Raw genomic sequence first — 25,959 nt, forward strand, 5'->3', positions numbered from 1 at the left:
CGAGAACACGAAAAATGTGATTGACAAAATCCTCCGATACGTCGGTCGGCAGGCAGGCCAGGTCGAGGCGAGCGCGTGCCGACGGATCCTCTGCCAGCAAGGCACCAAGGTACATATCCATACATCGGTACAAGCTGAAGCGGGGTGAATGGACGTGACAAAGGGCTTCCGTTGGTGGAGAAATGGGCAGTCTGAAAAGTAGCCAAAGATGAAAAGAAGTGACTGAAAACAAGAATTCAAGGGTCCCGGCAGGTGGATGAAGTAGGGCACGGGCCGTGAGTCCAATGACGTTGTTGACAACCACGATGATGATGACGGCACAAAAGATTGTGCTTGTCGGATGGAAGATTTGTGCCCGCATGGCAGGGTAGGTAAGGCTCACTCACTTGTGTTACGTTTGGTTGTCTTCTCCCGTGGCTACATGTCTCTCTCTCTCGCTCTGAGCTGACCGGCGACTGCAAGGGCGTAGGGATGTCGAACCCTGGTCCTTGTCCCTGCATTTGACCCCGGGGAGGGGGGCACTCGTGCAGGGCGACTGGTTACTAACCAAGGGTGGTGATGGATGGAGGTGAAGGACGTCACGAACAAGGAGCTGGACGACATAAGCCATGATGCGCATGACGACATGGGCACAGAAAGGCGAGGTGTAGCATTCGGTTGCTCGCGCGAGCGAGGACTCCCAAGACGGCAATGTGAGCAATCGCAAAAGCCAGGGTTTGCAGTACGAGAGCGAGCAATGCACCTCAACACCATCTCAGCCATCGTGTCCGTCCGCTCGCCTCGGGGCTGCAGCATGCACGAGCAACATACATACGCACCGGATGACGCTTACGGACGCGCCGTAGGGCATAGGGGCAACCTCCGTTCCGCGACAAGACAGACAGGACAGTATCGCGATGACCCGCAGCCTGCAGCAAGCCTCGTGCCGCTGCATCGAGATTGCCGACGAGTAGCAAAGCGAAAAATACAAAAGCGAGACGGAAGAGGAAAAATAGATACGTCGGCTTTGCATCGGTCGCGTACCCGCCGCCCGAGGCCTCGTGCGAGGGCCACGGGTGCAGCCAACGGCTTTCTACAGAGCTAAGAACACTGGATACTGCGTGTTCCAGAAGAGGACGGGCTGTTGGCAAAGGTTCTAGATTCCGCACACCCTTCCAAGGGCTATAGGGGCAGAAAAAGGGAGCCGCACAGGCTATGGGACGTGTGCCCCTGGCAGAAGCCAAGGGGGTTAAGGAGCTCAATGTACAACAGGTAAGCAATTACCAGGTAAGCTCTGCTGCCAAAATTCGGCGAAGACAGACGAGACAGACGGTTGGGTAGGGAAGATTCATGTCGTACCAGAAGAGCACAGAAAGGAAGCGTGCATACCCCTGCTTGTAGTAGGAGAAGAGAACATCCAAGCCCTAGATATCAACCCCGTACCATTGTGCTCACAATCTCGTGACTACACACCAAAAGACGCGAAACCTCTTCGCCGTCGCCTTGCCTCGCCTCGGTCCGACTCCGTCTCGGGTCTTCCGCTCAGCAGCCGCCGGCTCGCTCGCGCTCCATTGACCCGAGCTCCCCCACAGACCCCGTGAGGTCATCATGGCGGGGTAAGGTGCACCGCACTGCACCGAACGACGTTGTGGCGGGCCAAGCTGCGGAGCCCCGCGGGAGCCCGGAGGCCTTGTAAACAGTTGGAATCCCCGGCGACAAAAGATCATTTCTCTGGTCGGAATGCCAACGCGGAAAGAAAAACGAGATTGACAACGCTGTTTTGATTCGGGACCGCAGTTCACCACCCATGGCTCTCCTCCTCGCAAACAAAGTCGCCGCCGTGACGGGCGGCGTCACCGGCATCGGCCGCGCCATCGTGCTCGAGTACCTGCGGCAGGGCGCCAAAGTGGCCGTCAACCACCTGGGCGACGGCGTGTCCGAGGGCCATTTCAACACGCTGGCCGAGCAGGCGAGGACGGCGGGAGGAGGCGCGACCGCGGACAACCTGATTGCGGTGGCGGGCGACATTTCCAAGCCCGAGACGGCGGCGCGGCTGGTGCGCGAGACGGTGGAGCGGTTTGGCCGGCTCGATGTCTTTGTGAGCAACGCCGGCGTGTGCAAGTTTGCTGATTTCCTCGAGTGAGTTCATCCATCCTCTCACCCAAATGTTGTCGCAGAGACGAGACGAGAGCACCGGAAACTGAAAACGACGCGTCAGGCTTGACGCGGACCTCTGGCAATTCACGCTCAACACGAACCTCGGCGGCGCCTTCTACGCCGTGCAAGCCGCCGCGCGGCAAATGGCATCGCAGGGCAGCGACGGCGGCTCCATCATCGGCATCTCGTCCATCAGCGCGCTGGTCGGCGGCGGCCAGCAGGTGCACTACACGCCGACAAAGGCGGGCGTGCTGAGCCTGATGCAATCGTCGGCGTGCGCCCTCGGCAAGTACAACATTCGCTGCAACGCCCTGCTGCCCGGCACCATCAAGACGCAGCTCAACGAGGAGGACCTGGCGGATCCGCAGAAGCGCGCGTACACCGAGGGCCGCATTCCGCTGGGGCGGACGGGCGAGCCTGCTGACCTGGCGGGCCCGGCTGTGTTTTTGGCAAGCGATTTGTCGCGCTATGTGGTGAGTCTGCGTTCGATTCTTGTTCCCCGTGGACACGTTGGTAGGCTGACGGCTGGCTATAGAATGGAGCACAACTCCTGGTCGACGGAGGGCTATTTGTCAACTTGCAGTAAAAGTAGAAATTTCAAAACAGAACTGAAGGCACATTGCATCTCTATTTCCGCACCCTCGGCGGCGTCAATCCGTACGCCTCGACCGCCGTACCAAACCACACCCTGTCTCTCTGCTCGTGGCTCAAGTCATACAGTCCGGTCTCGTGGCCGCCAATAACGAGTTCCACGGCGTCTCGCCAGGCGCGCCAGGCGCGCTCGTGACCGCCGGGCCCGCGCACGTTGCAGACGGGCCAGTCGCTGCCGAACATGACGCGCTGCGCGGTAAAGCAGCGGAAGACGACGTCGAGCCACGGCTTGAGGCGCGCGACGAATTGGTCGGCGGTTGCGTCGGGGGCGAGGTCCATCTCGGAGAAGCCGCCCGACAGCTTCATGTAAACGCGCGGCAGGCGGGCGAAGCGGTGCATGCAGGCAGCCCAGCGGTTGAAGGCGTCGAGCTGCGTGGACGTGGTGGGGTGTTGGAGCATGTCGGGTTTGCACAGGTGGTCTGGAGAGGTGATGTTGTTAGCGTGAGGTACCACCAGTGCAAGGCAAGCCACGTGGGAATGGAGTGCCCTGGCGCTAAGCAAAAAACAAGCAGTAGCAACCAATGACAGAAAAGGAACGCTAGACTCACTCAAAATGAACGTCAACCGCCCCTGACCCCCCCCTTGCCCCGCCCCCTCCGCACCTTCAAACTGCCTGACCTTCTCACACATGTCCGCCACAGCCTCCAGCTGCCAAACACCGCCACTTCTCGCATCAACGCCGATATCAAAGCACCAATCTCTGCGTCCACACTCCCTCAGATTTTCCGTCCACCCGCTGCTCCCCACCAGCTCGCGAAATGCCGCCTCGTTCGTGATGCCCTGGACGAGATACCGCCAGCCGCGCACGCGCGCCCACGCCGTCGCGCCCGTCGTCTTCTCCGCCGCATCCAAGTAGCGCTGAAAAGCAGCTGGCGTCGCATCGAAAGGAGCCCAGGGGACGAGGCCCCAGAGCATCTCCCTGCCCGTGTCGTCATGCTCAATCAGGCTGCGCAACCACGCCATCTCGTCCAGCGGGCCGGCGCAGCGCGTCAGGATCGTAGCTTCGTCGGCTTCGTCGTCGACGGGCGTTAGCCGTCTGTCCGTCTCGACGAAGACGGCGCCGACGATCGGAGCGCCGTGCGTGGTGGTGAGGTAGTCGGAGAGGAGGTAGGGCCGCGTGAGCGGCGCGTCGGGTGTCATCCATGTGTGGCCGTCTTCATTGGCGGCGGATGCGGGCCAGAGGTGGATGTGGGAGTCGAGGATGCGGGGGCCAGCGAGTGGAGGGGGAGCCATGGTTGGAGTTTGAAAGGTCGACTGGAAACTTTTTCAAGGGATATGACCTGTTGTTTCTGGTTGCGAAAATTGAAGGCGACCGACGAATAGATGGTGACGTCGAATATTTGGAGAAGGCGTGGAGAATGGAAAGCCGCTGGGTGCACGCAGCAGCGGAGAGCAGCAATGACACGATGACATGAAGAAAGCGAAGCATGTTACCTTGCTCGAACCTACCTCGCCGCCCACCAACCACATCACAACTCTCGTCCCGCGCAAAAGCCGTCCTCAAATGTCAACGCGCCTGTACGTAAGCAACAGCGGCATCAACGTCAACCTGTCAAAAGCCGTTACCTGGCAGAGACATGGCTGCTCGGCATAACGTCACACCGAGCGCGCACGCCCTACGCCCAACAACGAATTCGAGGGCGAGGGTGAAGAGTGGGGTGGAGAGACAGGTCGCTGGTTCGCTGATCGCGTCGTCGGTGCCGGTGCCGGTGGCACCCCCACGCGGGGCAGTTGGTAGCGCGCGTGGCGGGGGAGAGGGGTTCGCTGAGACATGCTGGGTTGCTATGTATTGTACCTCTCGCGCCTCGTTCCCGTCCGTCTTTCTTTTTTACTCTGGCAACTCCGTCTTCTCTCCCTCGCCCTGCCAATTCTTCGCGCCAGAACCGCCTTGCCCTGTGACCCAAGTGAATCTACAACAGCACTGACGGCTTGCGATTGAGCATTGAACAAAAGCAGACAACCCACCTACCTGTACGTACCTACAGTCTTGAAAATCTGTTATTGGTCCCTCTTTTCACGCCCATCGGGAAGCAAGCTCAGACACATCTTTCCTTGGCCTGCTTGAGCTGCAACATTCAAGCATCCGTCCCTTTTTGGCCAAGGGTCTCAACTCATCCCGCATGTACAGGCATTCCCCGAACTTACCTGCATCCTTTGCTCCAAAAGAAAGAATTCCAACCGTCAACATGGTTGCTTCCCCGCCCAAGGGCATCTACGTGCCTGTAAGTAGACACACAAAACCCACCTCAGATTCCACTCTCAATCCCACCATATGATGCAAAAAATCTGATCCTCATAACAGGTGCCCACCTTCTTCGCCGCGCCCACGTCGCCCGCCGAAGAGCATGCCGCTCCTCTCGACGTGCCCACGCAAGCCGCTCACGCCGTGTACCTGGCGCGCAATGGGATCCGAGGCCTCGTGATTCTGGGGTCGACAGGCGAGGCCGTGCACATCACTAACGAAGAGCGATTTGCCGTGCTGTCCGGGGTGCGGGCAGAGCTCGAGGCGGCCGGCTTTTCCGATTACCCCATCCTCGCAGGCACGGCGACGCAGAGTGTCGAAGAAACTGTCGCCCAGCTCGCAGACGCCAAGCGCGCCGGCGCCCAGTGGGGCATGTGTTTGGCGCCGGGCTACTTTGCCAGCGCCGTGAGCCAGTGGGGTTTAGCAAGGTGGTTTGAGCATGTGGCCGACAAGAGCCCAATTCCCATCTTGGTGTAAGTCCTCTCCCTTTCTCTTGGTTATCTCCCTTCTTATCCCTCTTCACATGCTGCATGTGGCTTTCACATGAACATATGCAGGCCTCTGGCGGTGAGGACAAAGACCGGCGGCGCGTGGCAGCCACATGGCCAAGACACCCTGTCAACAGTTGTTGCAGACCAGGGACGCATTTGGTAACTAACGATTACCGCTGGTCCGCAGGTACCACTACCCAGGCGTGTCCAACAACGTCGTCATCTCGGCCAGCACCATGGAGCGCTTAGCACAGCATCCCAACATCGTTGGCTGCAAACTTTCGCATGGAAACCTCGACGAATTTGGCCTTGTAGGCCTGAATCCCAAAATCGACGTCGAGGGCAAATTCAGGCCATTTACTGGTCTGGGCCAGGTGCTGCTGCCGGTGCTGACGCTCAACGGCGCGGGCGCTATTGACGGGCTGGCAGCTGTGTTTCCCAAGACTGTGGTGCGCATCTTTAATCTGTTTGAAAGCGACCGCCTGGGCGCACTCGAAGAGATTCGCAAGCTGCAGTACACGGTGGCCAAGGGCGAGAAGCTGCTGGCCAAATGGGGCGTGATTGGCGTCAAGGAGGCCATCAGCCGGCTGCGCGGCTACGGAGTTCGCGATGGAGGGCGCGTGCCGCTGCAGGGCGGCTTCCCCGATGGCGACGCAGAGTGGGAGCAGTGGAAGGGTGCCATGGCGGAGCTCGAGGCGGTAGAGAAGACGTTGTAGCTGCAGGATGAAATTCGAGCTGAGAGACCGTCTGAGCCCTAGGATGCGATAAACACTTGCATTAGCTTGCGGCTCTGCTCCCCCGCCGGGGGGGGGGGGGGGGGGGGGGGGGGGGGGGGGGGGGGCAGCATGGATTGGCTGGTTCATGTGCCGCGTGGCTTGGGAGGTTTGTGTGGAGGATCAGAGGCGACGCATGCTGCTGGTGCAGTAGATGGCGATGTTCAGGAGAGATCACATAATGTGGCTTTGAGAATACGATGCGGATCCGATGGTCGCATGTCACGCTTGGAGAGTGAAATGACAAGTGACCGGCCGTATGTGCCCAACGGCTCAGCGCAGTAGATGGCGTTGGTGGATGTCGATTTCGACATGTGTCATCGCGTTGGCTGACTGGCTTGCTTGCTGTGATTTCTGATGAGATCGTCGTGGTTTCCCCCGCACGCGGACGAGTCGTGGACAAGCTTGAGCGTTGACTAATTGGCGGCACCGTAAAGTATTCCCGTCCGCACGGGAGGGAAGGGATCACGCTCGAGACATCTGGCGGGCTTGAATCATGGCGGCAGCGGACCGAGTCAGACAAGGAGTGGGACTGCTCGGCGGAACCACCGTCGTCGAGTCCCCCAAAGACCGGGTGCGCTGTCAGTAGAGATATGATGATGGTGGCTGTGGAGGAGTGGGTTGATGGGACCATTGGAAGATGTGCTGCAAGGGCAAGTTGGCCAGCATTGATGTATGGTTTGTTCCTGATTGTCGTTGGCGCGGTAGGGAATACTGGCAAGTCTTCCCACTCGTTCGTCACGGGGCTGCTGGCTCCACGGATACGCGACTCTGACTCCGCACACCCACCCAACTGCTCACCAACGCCGGGCAATCTGTTGGCTGCTGGCTGACGTCCTAGTGATTATTTGCAAATGGCAAAATAATGACGCCCCGCCGCCGAAATTTCGCCTGCCATGGTGCTCTCTGCCCGGCGGGCACCATGTCTGTTCCTTGACGAGCTGAATATAGATGTCGTGTGCTGCGAAAGCTGTGTGGCGGCCACGACGGCGACAAGAAGGACGAGACGCGCGCTTGCGCAAGCAGCACGTATGCACTCACGGCGACGACGGACCTGAGGTGAGCAGAAAGACGGGATGCCGACAGCCAACCAGTGCATCTGACGAGGACGAGGTCACAACGACCAGGGAGCGAGGAAGTGAAGAAAGGGAGCCAGGGGCGCGAGTCGTATCGCGATCCATCATCATTGTTGGCTGTAGTTGGCAAATTACGCAAAAACTTCAGCGTCAACACCAGTTGCCCCTCCACTTTGGCCTGTGCGCGGCGATGAGGCGATGAGGGTCCAACACAGAGCTCCTCGCGGGATGATCCCTGGACGCCCTCCAGTCGAGACTTCTGACGCCCCGAGGATCTTTGCTTGGGACAGACACGTCGGCGCCGTTGTCGTGGGGTCGTCTTGGGTCACTGTCGTCGTCGTCGTCTTCGAAATGAGATGGTGCGGGCGGCGCTCAATTTCTCGCCCTCGACGTAGCCAGTCGGTCGCTTTGTTGCTCGCTTGCAACATGACTTGCTAGGGGCCTTGCTGCGGGAGCGACCGCGCGAATGACATACATGGGACAAAAAGCAAAGAAGCCCTCGATCGCCCGCAGGGCCCTGCGCTGCGCGTCTAGGATTCAGCTGGCTCCGACGACGAAGCGAGTGCGTCGCCCAAGGATATTGGACGGCCTGGAATTGGTCATCGCGAAGACAAGAGGGCGGCGGAACAGAGCGCGAGAAGAGCAGGAAAATCATACCAAGTTGAATGAATGTTGCTGGTCAACAAAACCCGATGACGAGTTCAATCGAGAACACATATGATCAATGGATCCAGATGTTGCAGTGGTGACATGGGGACTGGGTGTACTGACCCCAGGCCAGGCAGGTAGGTGCCCTTTGCACCATCACGCCGCCCGTGCTTGCCGCTTCCGCTGCCTCGGACCACCGCCTGTTTTATTGTCAGTTGATGGTAAAGGCCGACACCAACAGGCTCCCTCCTGGCTGGCTGGCTGGCTGGCACCCACGGCTAGCGCGGGAGCCGTCGGCCGGAGCGCACGCCGTCAGGATACAAACACCACCACAAGGTTGTACAACCTCATATCTCATCAACTGAATGGGCACACCGGTCGAGTCGCCGTAAGAGCTGCTTGCTGATCGAGATTGCAACAAGGGACTCCCCGGCAGAGGCCGGTGCTCAAAGCGGCGGCTTTTGGCGAAGATGTTGGGGGCGGCGTCCCCGGGTCGTCGCACAAACTGTCAAGCAAGCAAGCGAGCAAGCAAGCAAGCGACGGTCGACTTATAATCTGTGGCGCGAACTTGACGGTATATGTAGCTGGCGGTGCTGTCGGCTTGTGGATATTCCTTCGTCCGGTCTATTCCTTGCTTTGTCGTCGCCCTGCAAAAAGTCAGGCAGACAGGCAGGCAGACAGACAGGCAGGCAAGCCAGCCAGCAAGCCAGAGAACCCTTTTTTTTTCCCCCACCACGGGTCCAAGGCCGGTCATGGGGCTCAATGGGGAAAAGGCCTGTATGTAGGTACGCAGCGCTCAGGACCTTTCCCACTGACCCCATCATAATTCTCGTGTCTGGCGCAGCCTCGCAGCGGCATCCCGCCCCGGCCTGCCTGCCTGCCCTGCTTGCGTGACGAAATAATACTGGAGCTGCCTGGTGCGTGGCCCGCGAAAATTTCGCCGCAGTCGACCGGCCGCCGCCCGGAATCGACGTCCAACGTGTTTGCTCTGTGCTTTGTGTGCTATGAATGGTTTCTTTCTGGATTTTTTTTTTCCTTTTTTTTTTTTTCTGGCCTCCTTCTTGCCGTCGACAGTATTGTAGCAGTATGGAGGCGGCGTCTCCAATTGGCAAAGCTTGTCCATCATCCGCGCGGGAATAGAGCATTGGCACTACCGCAGCACCGCCCGTCCGTCCGCACTGCCGTCCGGCAACGCCCTAGGGACCTTGTTATGGCCGGGGCGCTCGTCTCGTCTCCGCTCGTTAATCCCTCCCCCGGCCAGCGGCGACGGCGGCGGCGGCGGCGGCGGCGGCGACGGCCATCATGACCAGGGGAAAGGAATAATGACCAGCACACGCGATTGAGACCACTTGTTGTAAACAATGCGCGCCGTCCTCTTCTGATGAAGTTGAGTTTAGCCGCGGAGCGGGAGAGACAGCACGGCCGCCCCCCTCGGCCGCCACTACTGTCGAACCTTGCAGGTTGGATGCAGATCCAGCGCTGAACGGGAAGAGCCATTGATGATGAATCGGAACTTTTTTGTCGAGCCCTCGCTCTGCCTCTCACCAGCCAGTCGTTTACTGACGCGGCGCATTTCCGGACCCGCCCACCCTCTCTCGCTTACTGGCTCGCTCCCACCTCTCCAGCCTCTCTCTGTCTCTCCCGGCATCCACATGGCCCCATTCGTCGTTTGTCGAGGGGGCGAGGCTCTGGTGCAAAAGTCATGGCACATACAAGACAGAGACTGCGAGAACGGCGAGTTTTTGTCTTTTCGAGGAAGCATTTGCTGCAAGCCTCTGAGCTTCCAAGCTGCACAGTGAGGTAATCAATAAAGAAGTCAAACAACCGTAACATCTCTAGAAAGACAGGGAGCATTCAACGTCCCCACAAAGATGGCTACAGGGAGCAGTCGAGTGGATGTGCGTGTTAGCGTCGGGGAGCTGAAGAAAGACGGAAAGATGCAGACAAAGAAGAGACCACTTGCCGATTGCGTCAAAGCCAGCATCATCCCGATAGAGTCACAGCTTATGTACACACACCCCTCCACCCCAGCGGGCGCCGCCGCCGCCATCTACTGCCACTGTCGCCTGTGATGCGCAATTTGACGCGCTCCGGAGCTGATCGTCACATGCGCCGCAGCCAGCCCACGGCAGCCCAGCCCATCCAGCTGCCAACCGTGACCGGCTACCGCCGCCGCCTGCCACGCGTGCATCGCCAAAAAGCCAAAATCATCTGTCATCAATGCAGTCGTCTTTTTAAAGAGTCTCTATAGCATTAACCTGTAGTGATGCTGTCTGTCTTTTTTGCTGTAGCCCCAGAAAAATCTAAATAAAACCCACCAGACCATTGACCATGGTCGTAAACGATGCTGCTGCTGCTGCTGCTGCTGCTGATGATGATGATGACGACGAAACAAAAAGAGGAAGAAAACTGCTACTACTGTACACAGCCGCCTGTCGTGATACAAGACAAAAGACAAGGAAGAAAGAGACGCCCAAAATGCCCAATGCAGCAACCTGAAAACCCCAAAAGTCGCTGCCGCCCTCTACGCCATTGCGGGATATCAATATGTAATCGACCAAAAAGACCCAGCAGCTCCCAACGCCCAACGCGATGATGAAGAGTGTGTGTGTGAAAAATGCAGCGGGAGACGGATGAGGAAGCGGCGGCTTTGCGAACCCCTGCTCCTCCGCCGGCCGGGGGCAAAAGAGAAGAACAAAAAGGGAATGAAGCTGACAATGCATGCATGCCTCGGACCCCCCTTTTTTTGGTGTTGGCCCAAGAAAAGACAACAACAACAACGACGACGACGACAAAAACAACAGCCGATAATGCAAGAACAAGCGAAGCAAATAAGTAAAAGTGCCCCAAAAAGGTGATAGGAAAAAGGATTAACCCAGGGCGTCTATTTTGGAAGCAGCAAGGACTGATGCAAAGACTTCTTTTCGCAATCCGTTAAAGGAGAAATGATGTTCGAGCGGGCCTTGGGAGGCACCATTCTGATGTCGTCGTCTTCGTCGGCGGCGGGTCTGCTGCCCCAGGTCGTCTGCGGGAGCGGGAGGTTAGCCGGGGGGGGGCGCGTGCGGGGTTGATAGCAGTAGATACTTACGGCATTGAGTGTGACCAAGCCCCAAAGCTTGATCAGGCCATGGACGTAGCCGAACATGACGACGACGGGGAGCAGGAGCATAATGTCCTCGGGATGGCGGACAAAATGGGGCATGAGCTTCGTGCACTTTGTGAGGACGACCCAGGCGGCGAGCAAGGCGACGCCAGCGACAAAGATAGGCTGGGAGAGGGATTCGCTCTGGGCGGCCAGGTTCCAGGTGTAAAAGAGGCAGAGGTCGTATGGCAGGGCCCAGGCGGTCAGGGTGGTTTGCTGGACGGCATATGTGCTCCAGGGCTGGCGGCTGGATACGGGGTCAGTTTTTTTTTGGGGAGGGGGGGGGGGGGGAGTGAGAGTAAGCAGGGGGTACGCACGACCAGGTGTGGCGCTCGACAAACATGGTCGTCAGGTTGCTGCGCCAGTTGCTGCGGACCCAGCGCAGGCATTGGCGAAGGTAGCGCGGGTTGCACTCGAGCGTCGTCTGGACCTCGGCCTCGGGGTGGTACTGGACGGTCGTGTTGAAGCCATGCGAGACCATCCAGCGAGTGATGAAGTTGTCGTCGTCGGCGTTGAGCGTGTAGCCGTTCCACTTTTCGTTTTGGAAGCCATGGGTAAAGTCGCCGTTCTGCAGGATTCGAGCGCGATAGGCGACGGTGCGGCCGCTCAGGCAGGGAAGCCCCCCGTCGAGCTGGGTGCAGGCCGTGATGTCGAAGTTGCGCCTGCGAATGTACATCTCGCCGAGAAACTGCCACAGGTAGGCCCTCGACAGATAGCGCAGCTCGCCGTTTCTCTTGACGCACTGATTCGTGCCCACGCCGCCCATGTTGGGGTGCTCAAACGGCGCCAGAATCCACGGCAGCAGGTTCTGCCCCCAAGTCACGTCGTCGTCGGCGAAGATGATGATCTTGGTCTTGACCTCGGGGATGGCCACGCACATCTGGCGCCGCTTGTTGGCCTGGGCCACGCTCATGATCCTGACCGTCCGCTCCGCCGCAGCGCCCATGGCCTTGACCATTTGATTGGCCCGCTTGACATTGGTGTCGATCGTCACCAGAAGGATTTCTGCTGGCCCACAGCTCAGGATGGACCGTACTGTCGATTGCAGCTCCGGCCCGTCGCCATCAATCGACGGCAGGATGACCGTCACGTCGTCGTTGGTGTGCGTCGGTTTTTCCGGAATGGGCGTCGGTCTGTACAGGCAGTAGAAGGCGACGGCATTGACAATGGTGCGAAGGCCCTTGAGGAGACTGGTCAAGTCAGTGCAGGGATTCTTTTTTTTTTTTTCTTTTTTCCTTCTTTCTTTTTCTTTTTCTTTTCTTTTTTCCTTTTGGGGGTTGGTTCCTCACAAGACAAGGAAAAAGACGGTCATCCACCAATGCCGGTCGACAATGGACCACAGAGTCTCCATGGCAAAACGAGGGACGCAATGAGACAAGAGTCCAAGGGACGAACGACGGTGAGGATGTTATTAAGAGGGAGGGCGAGGAAGGGGGTGGGATTGGGGGTTTGTGAGGGCGGAGGACCGACTAAATAATGCAGCAGCCACAATGATTGAAGCCCGGGGGGTGGGGTGGAGAAGGGCATGCGATATATCATTAAGAGTAGAGAAGAGACCCAGAGTAGCTAATAGTGCAAGATGATGTCGAAGAATAATTGCGCATAGCCCGGGGGCCCACCAGCGGTTCTGAGCACGACGTGCATGGAGCCATGGCCCTAGGCCGGATCGTCAGAGTGAAGGTCCCGCCGGTTGGAAAATGCGAGAAATGGGCAAAGCGCGGCATGGCATGGCATGGCATGGCATGGTAGTGTGGATGACAAGGGAGGGGATGGGATGGGGACGGGGTGTGTGGGTGGATTGCCCGAGCGGACGAGGGTGGGTGTCCGGGTGGTGAGGTGTGGGTGGCCCTGCTCCAGTCGCTGTACTGTCAGCCAGCCTGGACTCTCCGACGACGACTTGACTTTTTTTTTTTTTTTTTTTTTTTTTTGGGCGAGGGCGACCGATCAAGGTTTGGGCCTGCTGCTAGTGGTTTTTTGGAGGAGTCGAGTGGGGAGGTTAAGAATAGGCTGGCTGGCTGGCTGGCTGGCTGGCCGGTGTGCGTGTGTGGGCGCAAGCCGCGCGGTGCGGCCGGGAGTCTGTGATTGAGGCACGGCTGGAGGAGCGAGAAGCTCGTGCTCGTGCTCACTACCTACCCACGCTCATGTCCGTTGCATATGCAAGCTTGTGTGCAACGTTTGGTTTGTTGGTTTGGCTTTTTGCGTTGTGGTTGCTGCTTGCTGGTTGCTGTTCGTCGTCGGCAACGGCAAACACCAACGACAAAGGGGGAAAAAAAAAGGGAAAGGAAAAAAAAAATCATCCCTCCCTCATGCATGCACCTCCCGGGAATACTATTGACATCCCAACATCTCTATAATCACTTCGATCCCGCATCCATGGCATGGCGTCTGCACTCTGCATTTGCGCCGTCGTCCTTCCAGAATCCCTCGTCCATGTCGTGGTGTGATGATACCAGGGTCTGGCTCGGCACTCGATGCTTTCGGTCGGCTTTGGCTTCGACTTCGTGTGTGTTGTGTATCCCTCCCGTACCGACACGCGCCCGACAAGTCGAAAGCTCCAAAATTTATTCAATCCACGGAACATGGCGAATTGCCAGGCACCACGCCCGTCACGCGGCTCATGCCATCTGGATACTTGTACTACAGCTCTCACCCATCCCAGTCAGCGCGCCATTGACGTTCGACGCCCTCTTTTTGCTCCGCCCAAATCTCGCCAAATCAGCGCTGCACCACGTCCGTCACCCGGCATTGGCCTTGCATAATCTAACGCTGCACTTTCATCCGCAAATTCATCCGCATGCATGGTCCTCCAAGAAATGATCGCCTCATGGGCTGCGGGGGGGACTGCGCTTCCCGTGCCGATGCACCACTGTCACCTCAGCCAGCTATGCACGACGAAGAAAATGGAACACCCGCCCACTTCGCCCTGGCCTGCTTCTGTCCACCGCTCCTGTCTGCCTGCCGACCACTTGGGGGGCTGTCCTTCTTGCAGACCGCCCGCCCTTGTCGCCAATGCCGGCATTCGGGTCCCTCCTTGCGGCATTTTGCTGTCGGACCAATCTCTTTGGACGTGGTCCTGCGTCACCTCACCGCTGAAGCTGCCGTTGGAAAGGCCCACGGCTTTGACAGAACACAAAAACGGTCGTCCAGGGACCAAGCTGTTTTCGGGTCCGTAGGGCTGAGCCGCATAAACTCCCTGTCGTGAAACCCCATGCATTTCATGTTTGCTTTTTCCCGTCCCATGTGTCGACTTACGCCCCCCGCGCCCCCCTTCCCCCCCCCCCCCCCCCCCCCCCCCTCCATCACCAAAATCACAGCTTCAGACCCGCTCCAGAACTGCAAATCTTCTGCTCCGGGGCACCCCAGGTCTCGCTAACCTCTCAGGGAGCGCTCCGGGTGACGACATGGCCTCTGCATAATTGCGGCAAAAGCAAAACTGTTCCTGCAAATGTCCCTTGCCAGACCACACATCGTCCCAGCAAACGTCCACTCGGGAATACCGACTCTCCGGAAATGCTACGAGATCGATCTGGCATATCTGCACTTGCAGGCCGGGGCCGCCAGCCACGACATGGATAATTCTCGATCCTCGGGTCTGGAGCCATGTCTTCAGTTGGAGGGGTTAGCCGCCTCCTGCCGCCGGTAGGAACAAGCACCCAGCTCTTTTCAGCACACCTGCACGGGCTCGCTTTGTTCCTTGCGCCGAATCGTCTTGCCTGTCCCGATCTGCCGCCGTTGCTGTCCAATGAAAGGAGTCTGGACGAGGCCAGGGGATAGCGGCATGGCTGACGACATAATGCCTCAATCGGGGTCTAGCGGCGCGGGGGGGGGGGGGGGGGGGGGGCCACTTTGTTGGCGGCCGCCGTGGGCAAAATGTGTTGAGCAGGTCGTGCCAAGCGTCGCGGAGCTTTCCCGCGTGTTGTTTGTACCAAAGGCCCTTCTCTTGCATAATAACCTCTGTGAAAGCACATTGGTTGGACTCTCGACATGCGCGCAAGAGGACGCGCGCACGCGCGCTGCCTACTCCGTTTCGGAGATGTCTTCCCCGCTCGAGCATCGACTTGCCCATGAGGAGACATCATCAGTTGCTCAGCAGAAATTCACCGAGGATCGTGATTCCACTGCTCGTACTGATCAAAGCCCACGTCAGGCAGCCTCTGGTAGTCGCACCCTCCGCCATTCGTACGCGTCATCAACATCATCTGCTGGTGGTTCGGCCAACTGGAGGGCATCAAGCTCACAGTCCGGGGCGCCGGCTCTCCCGCTCCTATTTCGATTATCTGAAGAATCCAAAATTAGCACATGGCCATCTACCTCGACCCGACCCGGAGATGACTATGTCGAGCCTTGGAGGTGCCTTAAAATGTCCCGTGCGCCGCGAGGCTAAGCACCGCGAAGGGGCGATAAGCGATTTAACCAAGGTACGATCAGAAAAAAGGCATGCAGCAGCTGTCAATCATGCTGGAGCAGCTGCAGATGAACAACCGGGAGGGTCTCCGAGAAACCCTTTTCGACCTGCGCGAGAACGGCGTGTGGTGAAATTTTCTCCTCTCCCCCGCAGATTGTGGCAATCCTGCGTCTTGCATAAAAGATCGACAGCACAAAGATAGCCCGCGGGCAGCTTGTGTTGGCTGATGATAATCTGCAGAGCTCACCTCGCGTCCTCGGGCCGTTGAAAATCTACAATCTCTTTTCCAATATCTTGAAGGAGAAAATTCTTAGGCGCTTGCATCCCACAGGCAACTGGACCGACGCCAGCTTCATGATGAACAGCCTCAGAGGCGGAAAACATTCTTGTGCAGCAACCGAGATTAGGTCAGAACGGGTTTCATGCTGTCATTTCAACATCCAGTTTTGGAGTTGACGTAGGTGTATTTTTCATTTCAAGTCGTGCCGTCCACTTAGCTTGCTTGTGATTACTTCGGTCGAAACACTTTGGTCATGGACGGCTGTCAAGCTTGCCGGCATGTCCATTTTCGAGTGACAAATGACTCCGCATAGGTAAGCGGTCTCCGAAGCGCTGATGCCGAAATTTTCCACAGACAATGGCATGCGCCGAGGTTGATGAGAACTTTTTGTTGGGCCAGAGTCTCGAGACCTCGCGGAGAGAAGACTGTTACCAGCCGGCCTAGAATCGGATGTTCGCATTGGCCGAACAAGAGCCATCACCCCTTTGTGGGCGCAGACTCAGACCACTGAAAGGAGCTGAAGCACAGTCAACACTGATCTTGGCTTGCCTGTGCACGCAGCGGGCGGGAGCATCAACGGGCGGATGATCGAAGGCTTCCAGGGCGACATGGTGCGTCAGCACGATCCTCTACCCGTGGTTCACGTGCGGAACGAGGGGCCATGGCCGCTGGTCAGAGCAACGGCCGGGAAATATTCTACGCGAACATTATGCTGCAAGTGCTGCAGGGTGAATGTGTGGAAGCTGCCGACAAGTCTAGGGAGCCGCTGTCGATGCAAGGCGATGACAAGATGGGTTTGGTGAGGGCAGGCTAGTATTGACATCTGCTTGGCTTGGGTTCAGCACTGGTCCGATGGATATGCACGCCCGAGGTAGGGCCATCTGCCAAATTTTTGGCGCCGTGCAGACAAGATTGGCTGCCGGTATTTGGGCATGAATGAGACCATGGTGGATCGGCGCCATGGTCGTTGTTGCGAAATGGACCAGGTGCTGAACGGCGTCTCGACGCACAGGCGAGTGGGAAAAAGGCCACGGACGACGCAATAGTGGATGGGCTCGACTTTTGGACGTGAAGCAGTCGTGAGGTGGTGAGGTGGTGCATTTGGCGTGGCGAGCAAAGCCAATTGAAAGCCGTCGGCCGCTGGCTGGCGCCAAGAAATGGAACCGAAAAGCTCAGATCGGGCGTTGACGGCAGAGTTGAACTTCACGCTCCCGGAGTCCTAGCAGCCAGCCCCAACCCACCCCCCTCCCACCTCCATCTCCTCCTCTTCATCCCAGCCGAAATGTCTTTCGCTGCCTCTCGCGCCGTGCTGAGGCACTCTCGCTTTACTGTGCGACGCGCCCCCTTCCGCAACGCCTCGACGACTTCCGAGGCCGCCAACGCCGCAAAGGACAAGGCTTCTCAAGCTTCCTCCAAGGCTACCGAGGGCCTCTCTCGCGCCACTGCCTCTTCCGGCGCTGCTCTCTCCAAGGCCTCCGAGTATGGATCTGCTCTGCTGCAGCGCCTGAGCGCCATGGGTGGCAGGACCGCAAAGGTCGCTGGCTTCGTCCAATGTAAGTGCGCCCCAATTTCCAATACCAATTGCTGTGCCCAACACATATCTGGCGCTTCGACTCTGGCCTTGATGGACTGCACCGCACGTTGGAGCCATTGGCCGTCATCTTGGGCCGTCAGCTGTTTTCTCATCAACATTCATTCGTCCGAAAACCCATCCGACGCTGGCGCATTGGGAATGGCTTGATAACCCGTTATTGGCATTGCTAACTACTGAAACAGCTCTCATTCCTCCTACCGTCTACTACTCCAAGGTCGTCCTCGAGCTCGGCAAAATCGTCTTCGAGGCCCGCAAGATGAGCCCTCCGTAAGCGCCAGGCCTTCGAACGAATTGCTTCGTGATCATTTCGGTACTCATTCAACTCAATTAGGTCCGCGGACGTCTTCCAAAAGTACTACCAGTCCCTCCTTTCTTCCCTGAAGAACCCCAGCTCGGGCGCGATCAAGCCCTCCAACATCCTTGGCAGGTTGAGGAACATGAGCACGGCCGAGTACACGTCGGCGGGCATCGTTGCGGCTGAGGTTGTTGGATTCTTCACCGTTGGTGAGATGATTGGCAGGATGAAGCTTATCGGCTACCGGTCGAGCGCTTCGCACCACCACTAAGCGTTCCTCTTTGAGACGCTCAAACGGCATGCTAGGACGAGGAGAATGTCAAGGTTAGGGGACGAAGCGATGGACGCCGCGGACGGGAGCCCATTGTGTGTGACGAGTAGGTGGATTTTTCAACCAACCCTAAAAGCAGTAGAGTAATGGCCATTCTAGAGAAGCGACAGATGTCCCACGGGGCAAGACTGTACCACTTGCACATATGCTGCTTCTTGATTAAGTTTTTATTTCCTTTGTACCCTAGGTAGCAGGCAATGCATTTCAATTGGATCCAAATCGCGACCACGGAAGCAAGCTTTGATGGAATTATGAGAGCACGTGACATCGCTCCCGCCGAGAATTTTCGTGATGCGGAACTTTTGCGAACTACCGCCGCACCTTGAACTTCCAACGACATGCGACTTGCTCGACAACGGCAGCCCAAAAAGTGTCGAGAGCACCTAATTGACATACCGACACCATGGATTTTCTCAAAGTCTTGTCCAGAGGCACGCGCACCTCTAAAAGCGCCGGGAAAGCCGCACCAAACCAACAGACGCCGTCTAGCGGCGCAACGTCAAATCCACAACTCTTCGGACTCGACGCAGCCAACGCTCTGAACGCACAAGATCTTACAAAGACAGGCAGCAAGAAGCGCAAGCGTGTGCGGGCAGCTACAGCGCCTGCGATTGACCTCCCTCCGGAGCTCGACTTTTTCGGCGACGCGAAACATGCGAAAAACGACAAAACGGAAGAAGTTGAAGACCAAAAAGCTGAGGAGGACAAGGACAATGTTGAAAGAGTAGAAGAGACAAGAGATGATGTTCAGCCGTTGGACGAAGAGGAGTGCAAGCGCATACTGCGATCGCACAAGGTCAAGGTCACAGTGCTGAAAGACTACAACAAGGCCAATCAAGAACAGATGGATGCAGAGCGGAAATTGAAGAAGCGCAAAAAGTCAAAGGAATCGGCAGAGGCACCCCCAAAGAAAAAGACAAAGGAGCAATTGTTCCCTGAACCGTTGACGTCCTTCAAGCAGCTGCGCAGTCGTCATGGCATCTCGCGTCGGCTGGCCGAGAATATTGAGGCGCAAGGGTACACGATGCCGACTGAGGTACAGCTGGCGAGCTTGCCTTTGCTGCTTCAAGGGACCGCGCCGGAGAGCAATGGAATTGATTTGCTGACGGTTGCGCCCACGGGCAGTGGCAAGACGCTGGCTTTCCTCATTCCGCTTTTGCACTCTTTGCTGCACCAGAGACATGACCTGAAGAACAAGCCAGAGACGGATGGAATTCAGGCCATCGTTTTGGCGCCGACGAAGGAGCTTGCCAGCCAGATTGTCAACGAGGGAAGAAAGATGAGCCTCAAGACGGGGGTCAAAGTGTCGCTCATGCGCAAAGGCATGGAGGTCGTCGAGGAGGGTGCCGAGCAAGACGAGATGCCCGAAGATGACAAGTCTAGTGCTATTGAGAGCGATTCAGGATCTGAGGACGGGAATGCCACCAAGTCCGCGCCAAGGAAACGAGGCCAGCTGGTCAAGTCCGACATTATCGTCTCAACTCCACTTACTCTGCTGCATGCGCTCAAGCGGCCGAACGGAAGGGTTGCTCCCCTCAAGTCTGTCAAGCACATGATTTTGGACGAGGCCGATGTCCTGCTTGATCCCCTATTCCGCGAACAAACCCTTGACATCTGGAACGCCCTTACAAATCCCGGCCTCCGCGTCAGCCTCTGGTCCGCGACAATGGGCTCAAACGTCGAAGAGCTTGCTGTCAACACGATAAACTCGCGCTGGTCCTCGCTCGCGTCCGAGTCTGTCATCCGACCCAACCTCATCCGCCTCATCGTCGGCCTCAAGGATTCAGCAGTCCCCAACATTCACCACCAGCTCACCTACGCTGCCACGGAACAGGGCAAACTGCTCGCTGTTCGACAGCTGCTCCATCCCACCGCGCCGCGCAGTCTCGATCCAGCCGGCACGCCCTCGCTGCGGCCGCCATTCCTCATCTTCACGCAAACCATCCCGCGCGCCCAAGCCCTGCACTCGGAGCTGCAATACGACATCCCGCCAGAGGCGGGCGGGTCGTCGCGCATCGCGGTGCTGCACTCGTCGCTGTCGTCCAAGGCGCGCGACAGCGTCATGACGCGGTTCCGGCGCGGCGAGGTGTGGGTGCTCATCACGACGGACCTGCTGGCGCGCGGCGTCGACTTCCGCGGCATCAACGGCGTCGTCAACTACGACGCGCCGACGTCGGGCGCCGCCTACGTGCACCGCGTCGGGCGGACGGGCCGCGCCGGCCGCGCCGGCGGCGTCGCCATCACCCTGTACACCGAGGAGGATATCCCCTACATCAAGAACATTGCCAACGTCATCCGCGCCGCTGAGCGCCTGCGCGGCGTCGTCGTCGACGACGACGACGACGAAAAAAGCTGCGTCAAGCAGTGGTTGCTCGATGCGCTGCCGACTCCTAGCAAGCGCGACAAGAAGGAGCTCAAGCGTCGCGGTGTCGAGGCGCGCCGGGCGGGTGTCGAGGGCGAGCGCACTCGCGGCAAGTGGCGCACGCAGATTAGCACGCGCAGTGGGTTTGAGAAGCGCGTTGAGCGTAATCGGAGGGAGGCTGTCGAGGCGAGTAGGAAAAGGAAGAAGGGCGAGGGAAGGAGTGCGGCGGATGGGGACAGTGGGAGTGAGTTTGGTGGGTTTGATGACTAGGGTACGAAGAATGCTGTTTGATTTGGTTGGCTCTTTGGTGTAGACAGGTGAGAGTACTGGTGCGTTTCTTCCCTTGTCGAGGAAAAGCACATGAAATGGAAGACCTCGAGAGGACTTCGCCTCTCTCTGCGCATCAAGCATCGAAAAATGATTATTCATGGGCTTGGCTGCAGTGGTGAATGGTTGATCCCTGAAGAGAGAAAGAAACATTATGACAAGACAGCAACAGACAACCCAGTGAATAATATATAGGTGGACGAACAAGTAAATTGACGAAAGGGATGGACAGGCGGACAGAAGAACAGACAAATACTCTCGCGCTCCTTCATCTTCCAACACCGTCTGTCCCTTTGCCCTACCTCTATCCTCCGTCCATCCATCCATCCACCTGCAATACATACATGCACATCGTAACAAAGAACCCAGTCCGCCCACATCCATCTCCATTTCCATCTCCAACCCCATCTTCATCTCTCTTGTTTCTTGTCGGCATATTGCACAGTTTACTATCCCCGCCAGTCGAGCCAGCCTGTCGTTGTGGTGGTTGAGCGTTGCAATGACAGGACGGAGGAGGAGGAGAAGGAGGAGAAGGAGGAGGAGGAGGAGGAGGAGGAGGAGGAGACGAGACGTCTCTCGAACGAGTTCTGCCAGTTTGCCAGCTGTTTCAAAGAAGTCATGCCATGTCGTGTGATGCCACGCCACGCCACAAGCACACTTGACGCATGCATCGTTGTCCAACGAGCCAGCCAGGCTACTGCTTCTGTGTCTTATCTCAGTCTTTTTGCTGAGCTCTGTCCAAAACGGAAGGCAGAGGTCGACGTGGTGTCTGTTCATCCACTCATCTCCTCCGTCCCCTGTCTCCCTCTCTTGCAAAAAAATTCGCTCGCACAAGTTGCCGAAAAGTGTCGTCATCCTCGTTGTCTCGATGCGAGGATACCAAACACTTCAATTTATGTCCCTCGTCATCCGCCTGCCTTATCGAAAAGAGAAGAAGATGTTTGAATAGTGTGGGAGGAACAAGTAGACACCGAAAGGAGATTGATTGATTGATTAATTGATTGATTGTTTTACGTCTCGCTAGAGCCAATTAGCTATCTAAGATAGAGCTATCTACAGGGGATGCCGCGTACGTCTATGTTTATGTAGGGATGCCCGGCTGAAGAGTCTTATATAATAAGGAAAGTGTCTTAGTACTATGTTATATAGGGGTAGTCTAGGTAGATAGTTCATCTAGATCTCTCTTTTAGTAAGGGGGGGTTAATTTCTAACCTACCCGTCATTATCTAAGTGGACTAATGGCATGTAGTAATAGAAAGAAAAGGAAGGGGGATGGGAAGAAGGCGTATATAGAAGAGTAAATAGTAGGTAGGGTAGTAGGGGGTGGTAGATTATATATATACTCTATACTAGTATTCTAGTACTATCCCTACTAGTACTACATCCCTACTTACCTTACAAACGTACGCGGTATCCCCTGTAGATAGCTCCGTCTTGGATAGCCTATGGCTCCAGCAAGACGTAAAACAATCAATCAATCAATCAATCAATCAATCAATCAATCAATCAATCAATCCTACTAGTACTACTTATAGGGTAGTCACTAGGATTTCTCTTTTCTTTTTCTTTTTTCCCTTTCTACTCTACTATATGACCGTGCTATACTCTAGTAGAGATACCCGTACGGCATATAAACTCTAGAATAAACGATTATCCAGCTTACTGTTAAAATAGTTCACTATAGGGGAGTAGTGTTAATGGTAGTCTTTATCCGCGCTATTATCCACCTAGTACTATTAATTAATGAAACTTCTCTATAGCTTCCCTCCTACTTATACTATAGAGGGAGTAATCAGTAATGAGGTGTTGCGGTGTTTGTCGTGCACACCGAAAGGAGAAGAGAAAGGGAAATCCCGACGCCGCCTTCTACAGCTGCAGTCATGTTTTGGATTGCGAGGAAACATCAAGCCAAGATCCTTGGAGACAGACGGACAGATGACGACTGTGGAATTGATGGGTGCCTGCGCAGCCTCTTCTGGATGTCCAGATTAGACTGCTACCCTCTAGACACGTCGGCGAGGACGAATGCTCCGGGCCGAAGCAGCAAGAGCTGTCAGGAAGGTTGATTCAGTAGACTGGCAAGCTACATGCGTGCCATTCCATAGAGAAAAAAGGGAATATGAAAATGCCATAGGACAAGGAGGAAAGAAAATGAAGACCAGAAGCGCGAAAGTGGCCAGACAGCAGATGCGTTCAATCAGCCTTGATGGCGCTGTAAATGGAAAGTCAGTACCGAGGGTTCTCATGATGACGGCTCGGAAAGGAAAAACGTACCCATATATCCTACGCACAAACATGTAGGCGGCGAGGAAGCCAATGGAGCCCGTAAGCAGGCCGTAGACCAGACACGCCAGGAAGCTGTATGCAAAGAAGAGCATGCTCGACACAAAGCCTGTAATATGCAGACGCACGACGTAGAACCAGATGCAGGCGAGGAAGACCCAGAGGGCCGACGCGCCGCCGACGAAGAAGGAATTCCACCACCAGTGGTAATTCTGTATACTATGTCAGAGAGCAGCAGGGTCACAAGAAAGGACATACTGACCTCGTTGCAAAGTTGCGTGTAGGTGGCCACAATGGTGATTTCGATGACGGTGACGAAAAGAATTAGACAGACTGCAGCAAGAAAGCCGTAGACGTAGTAGTATCCGCTCTTGTCTTGCCACAGGCTCTTGAAAATGAAAAGCAGCTCGATGAAGATGACTGCAAAGGGAAGAAAACCAGCGGCGAGGACCGCCTGCAAGCTCCTGTTGTAGAAGGGCTGCGGTGGAATCTGACGAGGAATGGCGTTAGTCTTGACAGGGTGGGTCCATGCTCCGACACGCTCGAAACCGTACCAGCTACCCGCATATACGAGCGGGAGCTGAATCAGCAGCCAGAGCGCGAGAAGAGCGATCAAGGTGCCAAAGGGGATTGCAGTGCTAGATGACTGCGCCCAGACGAACAAGTTGAGGATGAAGACAGTTACGAATAGGAGGCCAGGGATGAGCGTCCCGGTGATGATGACGTTCTTTTTCCAGCGCTGTCCGCCAAAAGTCTTGTAGATGCGAGCCGAAAAGTATCCAGAGAAAATGCCGGCAAAGATGAAGAGCCCGATTCCAACGCTGAGGAAGCCACCGCGGAAGCTAGGGTTCAAGACGCCAACGGCACTCAGAATGAGCAATCCCGCGGCCATGAAAACGAGCTGAGAGCCAGATCCAACCAGGGGAGCCAAGAGGCCGCCGTACGGCGGAGGTCGAAAGACGTCTGCGTGCACCAGCTTCCAACCTGTAACGTCCTCCATGGGCTCTTCGTCGTCGGAAATGTCGGCGTCGCCGTCAGCATCGTCCACTTGTTCCAAGAGTCCATTCTTCTCCGGCAGCTTCTTCGGCTTGGGGCTCCGTGTGCGCCTGAGTATGGGCTTCTCCAGGTCGTCCTTGCGGCCTTTCAGATCACTGCGGATAGTCCGGGCAAAGATTACAGCAACGACGCCGGTCAAAACGGCGGAGATTAGAATCGAGTTAATGATGGCGATCCAGTGAATCTTGGAGCTGTCTTCCTGGTTGACAAAGTACATGTCCCAGCGGTTCTGCCACTCGAGCTTGTCGTCCTCGCGGAAGTAGACCGAGTAGGTGTATGGAATGGTGAGGGTAGCATTGTCGTCAATCTCCTCTTCCTCCGGCACGTACGACGAGTCCGCGTAGCGGGTTTGCAACTCGGTCTTATTGGGAGAGAAGTGCAGCTCCAGGCCCTTTTCCACGGCTTGCAGGTTCTTTGGAATGCCATTCTTGTCCCGGTTGCCGGCCTCGATGCTCTTGGTGTAGACTTCGAAACCGACAATGACCTTCTTTCCGCGCTCGCCGTCCTTGCCCGGCGCTGGACGGTAGCGGATGACCAAGGTGACGTGGTTGTTTATAAAGTAACGGGGCTTGCCCGTGGCACGGTCAAAGTCCTCGTAACCCATCTTGAATCCCGCCGCGTAGTACTTGCGCGACTTGTCGGTAGTGACGAAGCTGGTAGCGCCAGGCAGATTGTCCACGATCCACTCTGCGACGTAACCATCCTTCACAATCTCCCTAGCCTTCTCCAGCCCGTGTTTGTCGACCTTTTTGCTGCAGAGGTATCGGACTTCTTCATCGACGCCCATGACGAGCTCATAATCGGAGAGGACTATTCGGTCGCCACGAAGGACTTCGCCCAGGTTCAGCGAGAGGGTGGAGCTGCCGTGGGAACCAGCAGAGCGGCGACCGCTCGGGGGGCAGGTAAAGGGCAGTTCCGAGTAGGCATACTGGAGCTGGGTATTGTCCGAGTAGACCTTGTTCACGAAAAGCGGTATGGCCTCGCCGTCGGTGTAGCTCTTGATGGACCAGCCTACGCGGGGGTTAGTGAGCGAGGCTTGCGCGGCGTGGGGCTACACGGACCTGGGATGTAGAAGGCTTGGGCGAGGTTGGTGAAGATGGCGAGGAGCGCCAGCAGGCGAGGAAACCGGACGTCTGCGTGCATGGTCATGAAGCGACTATTGCAGAGGAGCGAGGATTGTGGATTCGACGATTGGTGTCAGAAACGGGGTTGACAGCGGATCCTGCGGTGTTGAGGCGTGAGACGGGGGCGGCAGGATGCGGAGGCGGCAATGTGGCTACAGCACAGCACAGCACAGCACAGCACAGCACAGGCAGCGGAGACGAGCATGCAGCGGTAACGTAAGAAAAATCCCGAGGATCAAGATCAATGAGAGGCGCGTACGAAGCGAAGATGGAAAGCGAACGAAAGGGGAGACAAGCGAGCGAACGAACGAAGGACGGAGAGGCTGGGGTGAGCTGGACGGGATGGGATGGGATGGGATGGGATGGGATGGGGTGGGGAGAGGCAGCTGGAGGCGTGCGAAGTCTATCTCAGGTTGAGATTGGGCAGAACTGCGGGAATGTCGCAGCAGCACGGGGCGCTTGGCTGCGAATCCGGTCTGGGCACAGGGGAGCGGACCTTCCAGTCGTCTTCAGGATCAATCAATTCAATTCGTGGTGTTGAGACTCGACAGGCACCAGAATAGAAAAACTGCCTGGCGCCCGCTTCAATTGTCCGCCGCATCGGATCCTGAGTCGAGCATCTATGGCCGTCGTCGTCGTCGTCGTCGTCGTCGTCGTCATCGTCATTCGATCACCACGACCATCCAATTGATTTCCCTCGGCGTCCTTGTGCAGTTGGCCGCAGGGATCCCCGCCCCACCCCA

The 25,959-nt window shown here is 56.8% G+C and overlaps 7 protein-coding genes across 7 annotated transcripts; 4 read left to right on the forward strand and 3 right to left on the reverse strand.

Annotated features, from left to right (window-relative positions):
* Positions 1-1,435: 1,435 nt before the first annotated feature.
* IWZ02DRAFT_261105 (uncharacterized protein) lies at positions 1,436-2,743 on the forward strand. Its single transcript, XM_066763353.1, has 3 exons — positions 1,436-2,118; positions 2,198-2,609; positions 2,672-2,743. The coding sequence occupies exons 1-3, from the start codon at positions 1,787-1,789 to the stop codon at positions 2,720-2,722; spliced, it is 795 nt and encodes a 264-aa protein (XP_066623258.1). The 5' UTR covers positions 1,436-1,786; the 3' UTR covers positions 2,723-2,743.
* Positions 2,744-2,763: 20 nt separating this feature from the next.
* On the reverse strand, positions 2,764-4,020 carry IWZ02DRAFT_377426 (uncharacterized protein; the record flags this gene model as incomplete). The annotated part of the gene is made up of 2 exons (XM_066764948.1): positions 2,764-3,280; positions 3,416-4,020. 2 exons carry the CDS (start codon positions 4,018-4,020, stop codon positions 2,764-2,766), a joined length of 1,122 nt encoding a protein of 373 aa, XP_066623259.1.
* A 561-nt stretch (positions 4,021-4,581) lies between these two features.
* Positions 4,582-6,327, forward strand: IWZ02DRAFT_451200 (uncharacterized protein). Its single transcript, XM_066767522.1, has 4 exons — positions 4,582-4,758; positions 4,916-5,009; positions 5,090-5,502; positions 5,708-6,327. The coding sequence occupies exons 2-4, from the start codon at positions 4,974-4,976 to the stop codon at positions 6,234-6,236; spliced, it is 978 nt and encodes a 325-aa protein (XP_066623260.1). The 5' UTR covers positions 4,582-4,758; positions 4,916-4,973; the 3' UTR covers positions 6,237-6,327.
* A 4,493-nt stretch (positions 6,328-10,820) lies between these two features.
* On the reverse strand, positions 10,821-12,662 carry IWZ02DRAFT_261214 (putative polysaccharide synthase Cps1). Its single transcript, XM_066763355.1, has 3 exons — positions 12,449-12,662; positions 11,477-12,349; positions 10,821-11,406 (listed from the first exon to the last, which is right to left on the reverse strand). Exons 1-3 carry the CDS (start codon positions 12,508-12,510, stop codon positions 10,902-10,904), a joined length of 1,440 nt encoding a protein of 479 aa, XP_066623261.1. The 5' UTR covers positions 12,511-12,662; the 3' UTR covers positions 10,821-10,901.
* A 1,806-nt stretch (positions 12,663-14,468) lies between these two features.
* Positions 14,469-15,900, forward strand: IWZ02DRAFT_518887 (uncharacterized protein). Its single transcript, XM_066770726.1, has one exon. It carries the CDS (start codon positions 14,902-14,904, stop codon positions 15,541-15,543), a length of 642 nt encoding a protein of 213 aa, XP_066623262.1. The 5' UTR covers positions 14,469-14,901; the 3' UTR covers positions 15,544-15,900.
* A 1,226-nt stretch (positions 15,901-17,126) lies between these two features.
* IWZ02DRAFT_469553 (P-loop containing nucleoside triphosphate hydrolase protein) lies at positions 17,127-20,696 on the forward strand (the record flags this gene model as incomplete). Its single annotated transcript, XM_066768727.1, has 4 exons — positions 17,127-17,397; positions 17,621-17,705; positions 17,830-17,979; positions 18,494-20,696. 4 exons carry the CDS (start codon positions 17,127-17,129, stop codon positions 20,694-20,696), a joined length of 2,709 nt encoding a protein of 902 aa, XP_066623263.1.
* A 2,060-nt stretch (positions 20,697-22,756) lies between these two features.
* Positions 22,757-25,104, reverse strand: IWZ02DRAFT_377135 (endomembrane protein 70; the record flags this gene model as incomplete). Its single annotated transcript, XM_066764929.1, has 2 exons — positions 22,757-23,248; positions 23,299-25,104. Coding segments are annotated over 2 exons (2,298 nt in total), but the record flags the coding sequence as incomplete, so codon positions are not given.
* Positions 25,105-25,959: the final 855 nt, after the last annotated feature.

This window comes from Phyllosticta citriasiana (genome assembly GCF_038021145.1).
Source record: "Phyllosticta citriasiana strain CBS 120426 chromosome Unknown IWZ02scaffold_6, whole genome shotgun sequence".
NCBI classification, from domain to species: domain Eukaryota; kingdom Fungi; phylum Ascomycota; class Dothideomycetes; order Botryosphaeriales; family Phyllostictaceae; genus Phyllosticta; species Phyllosticta citriasiana.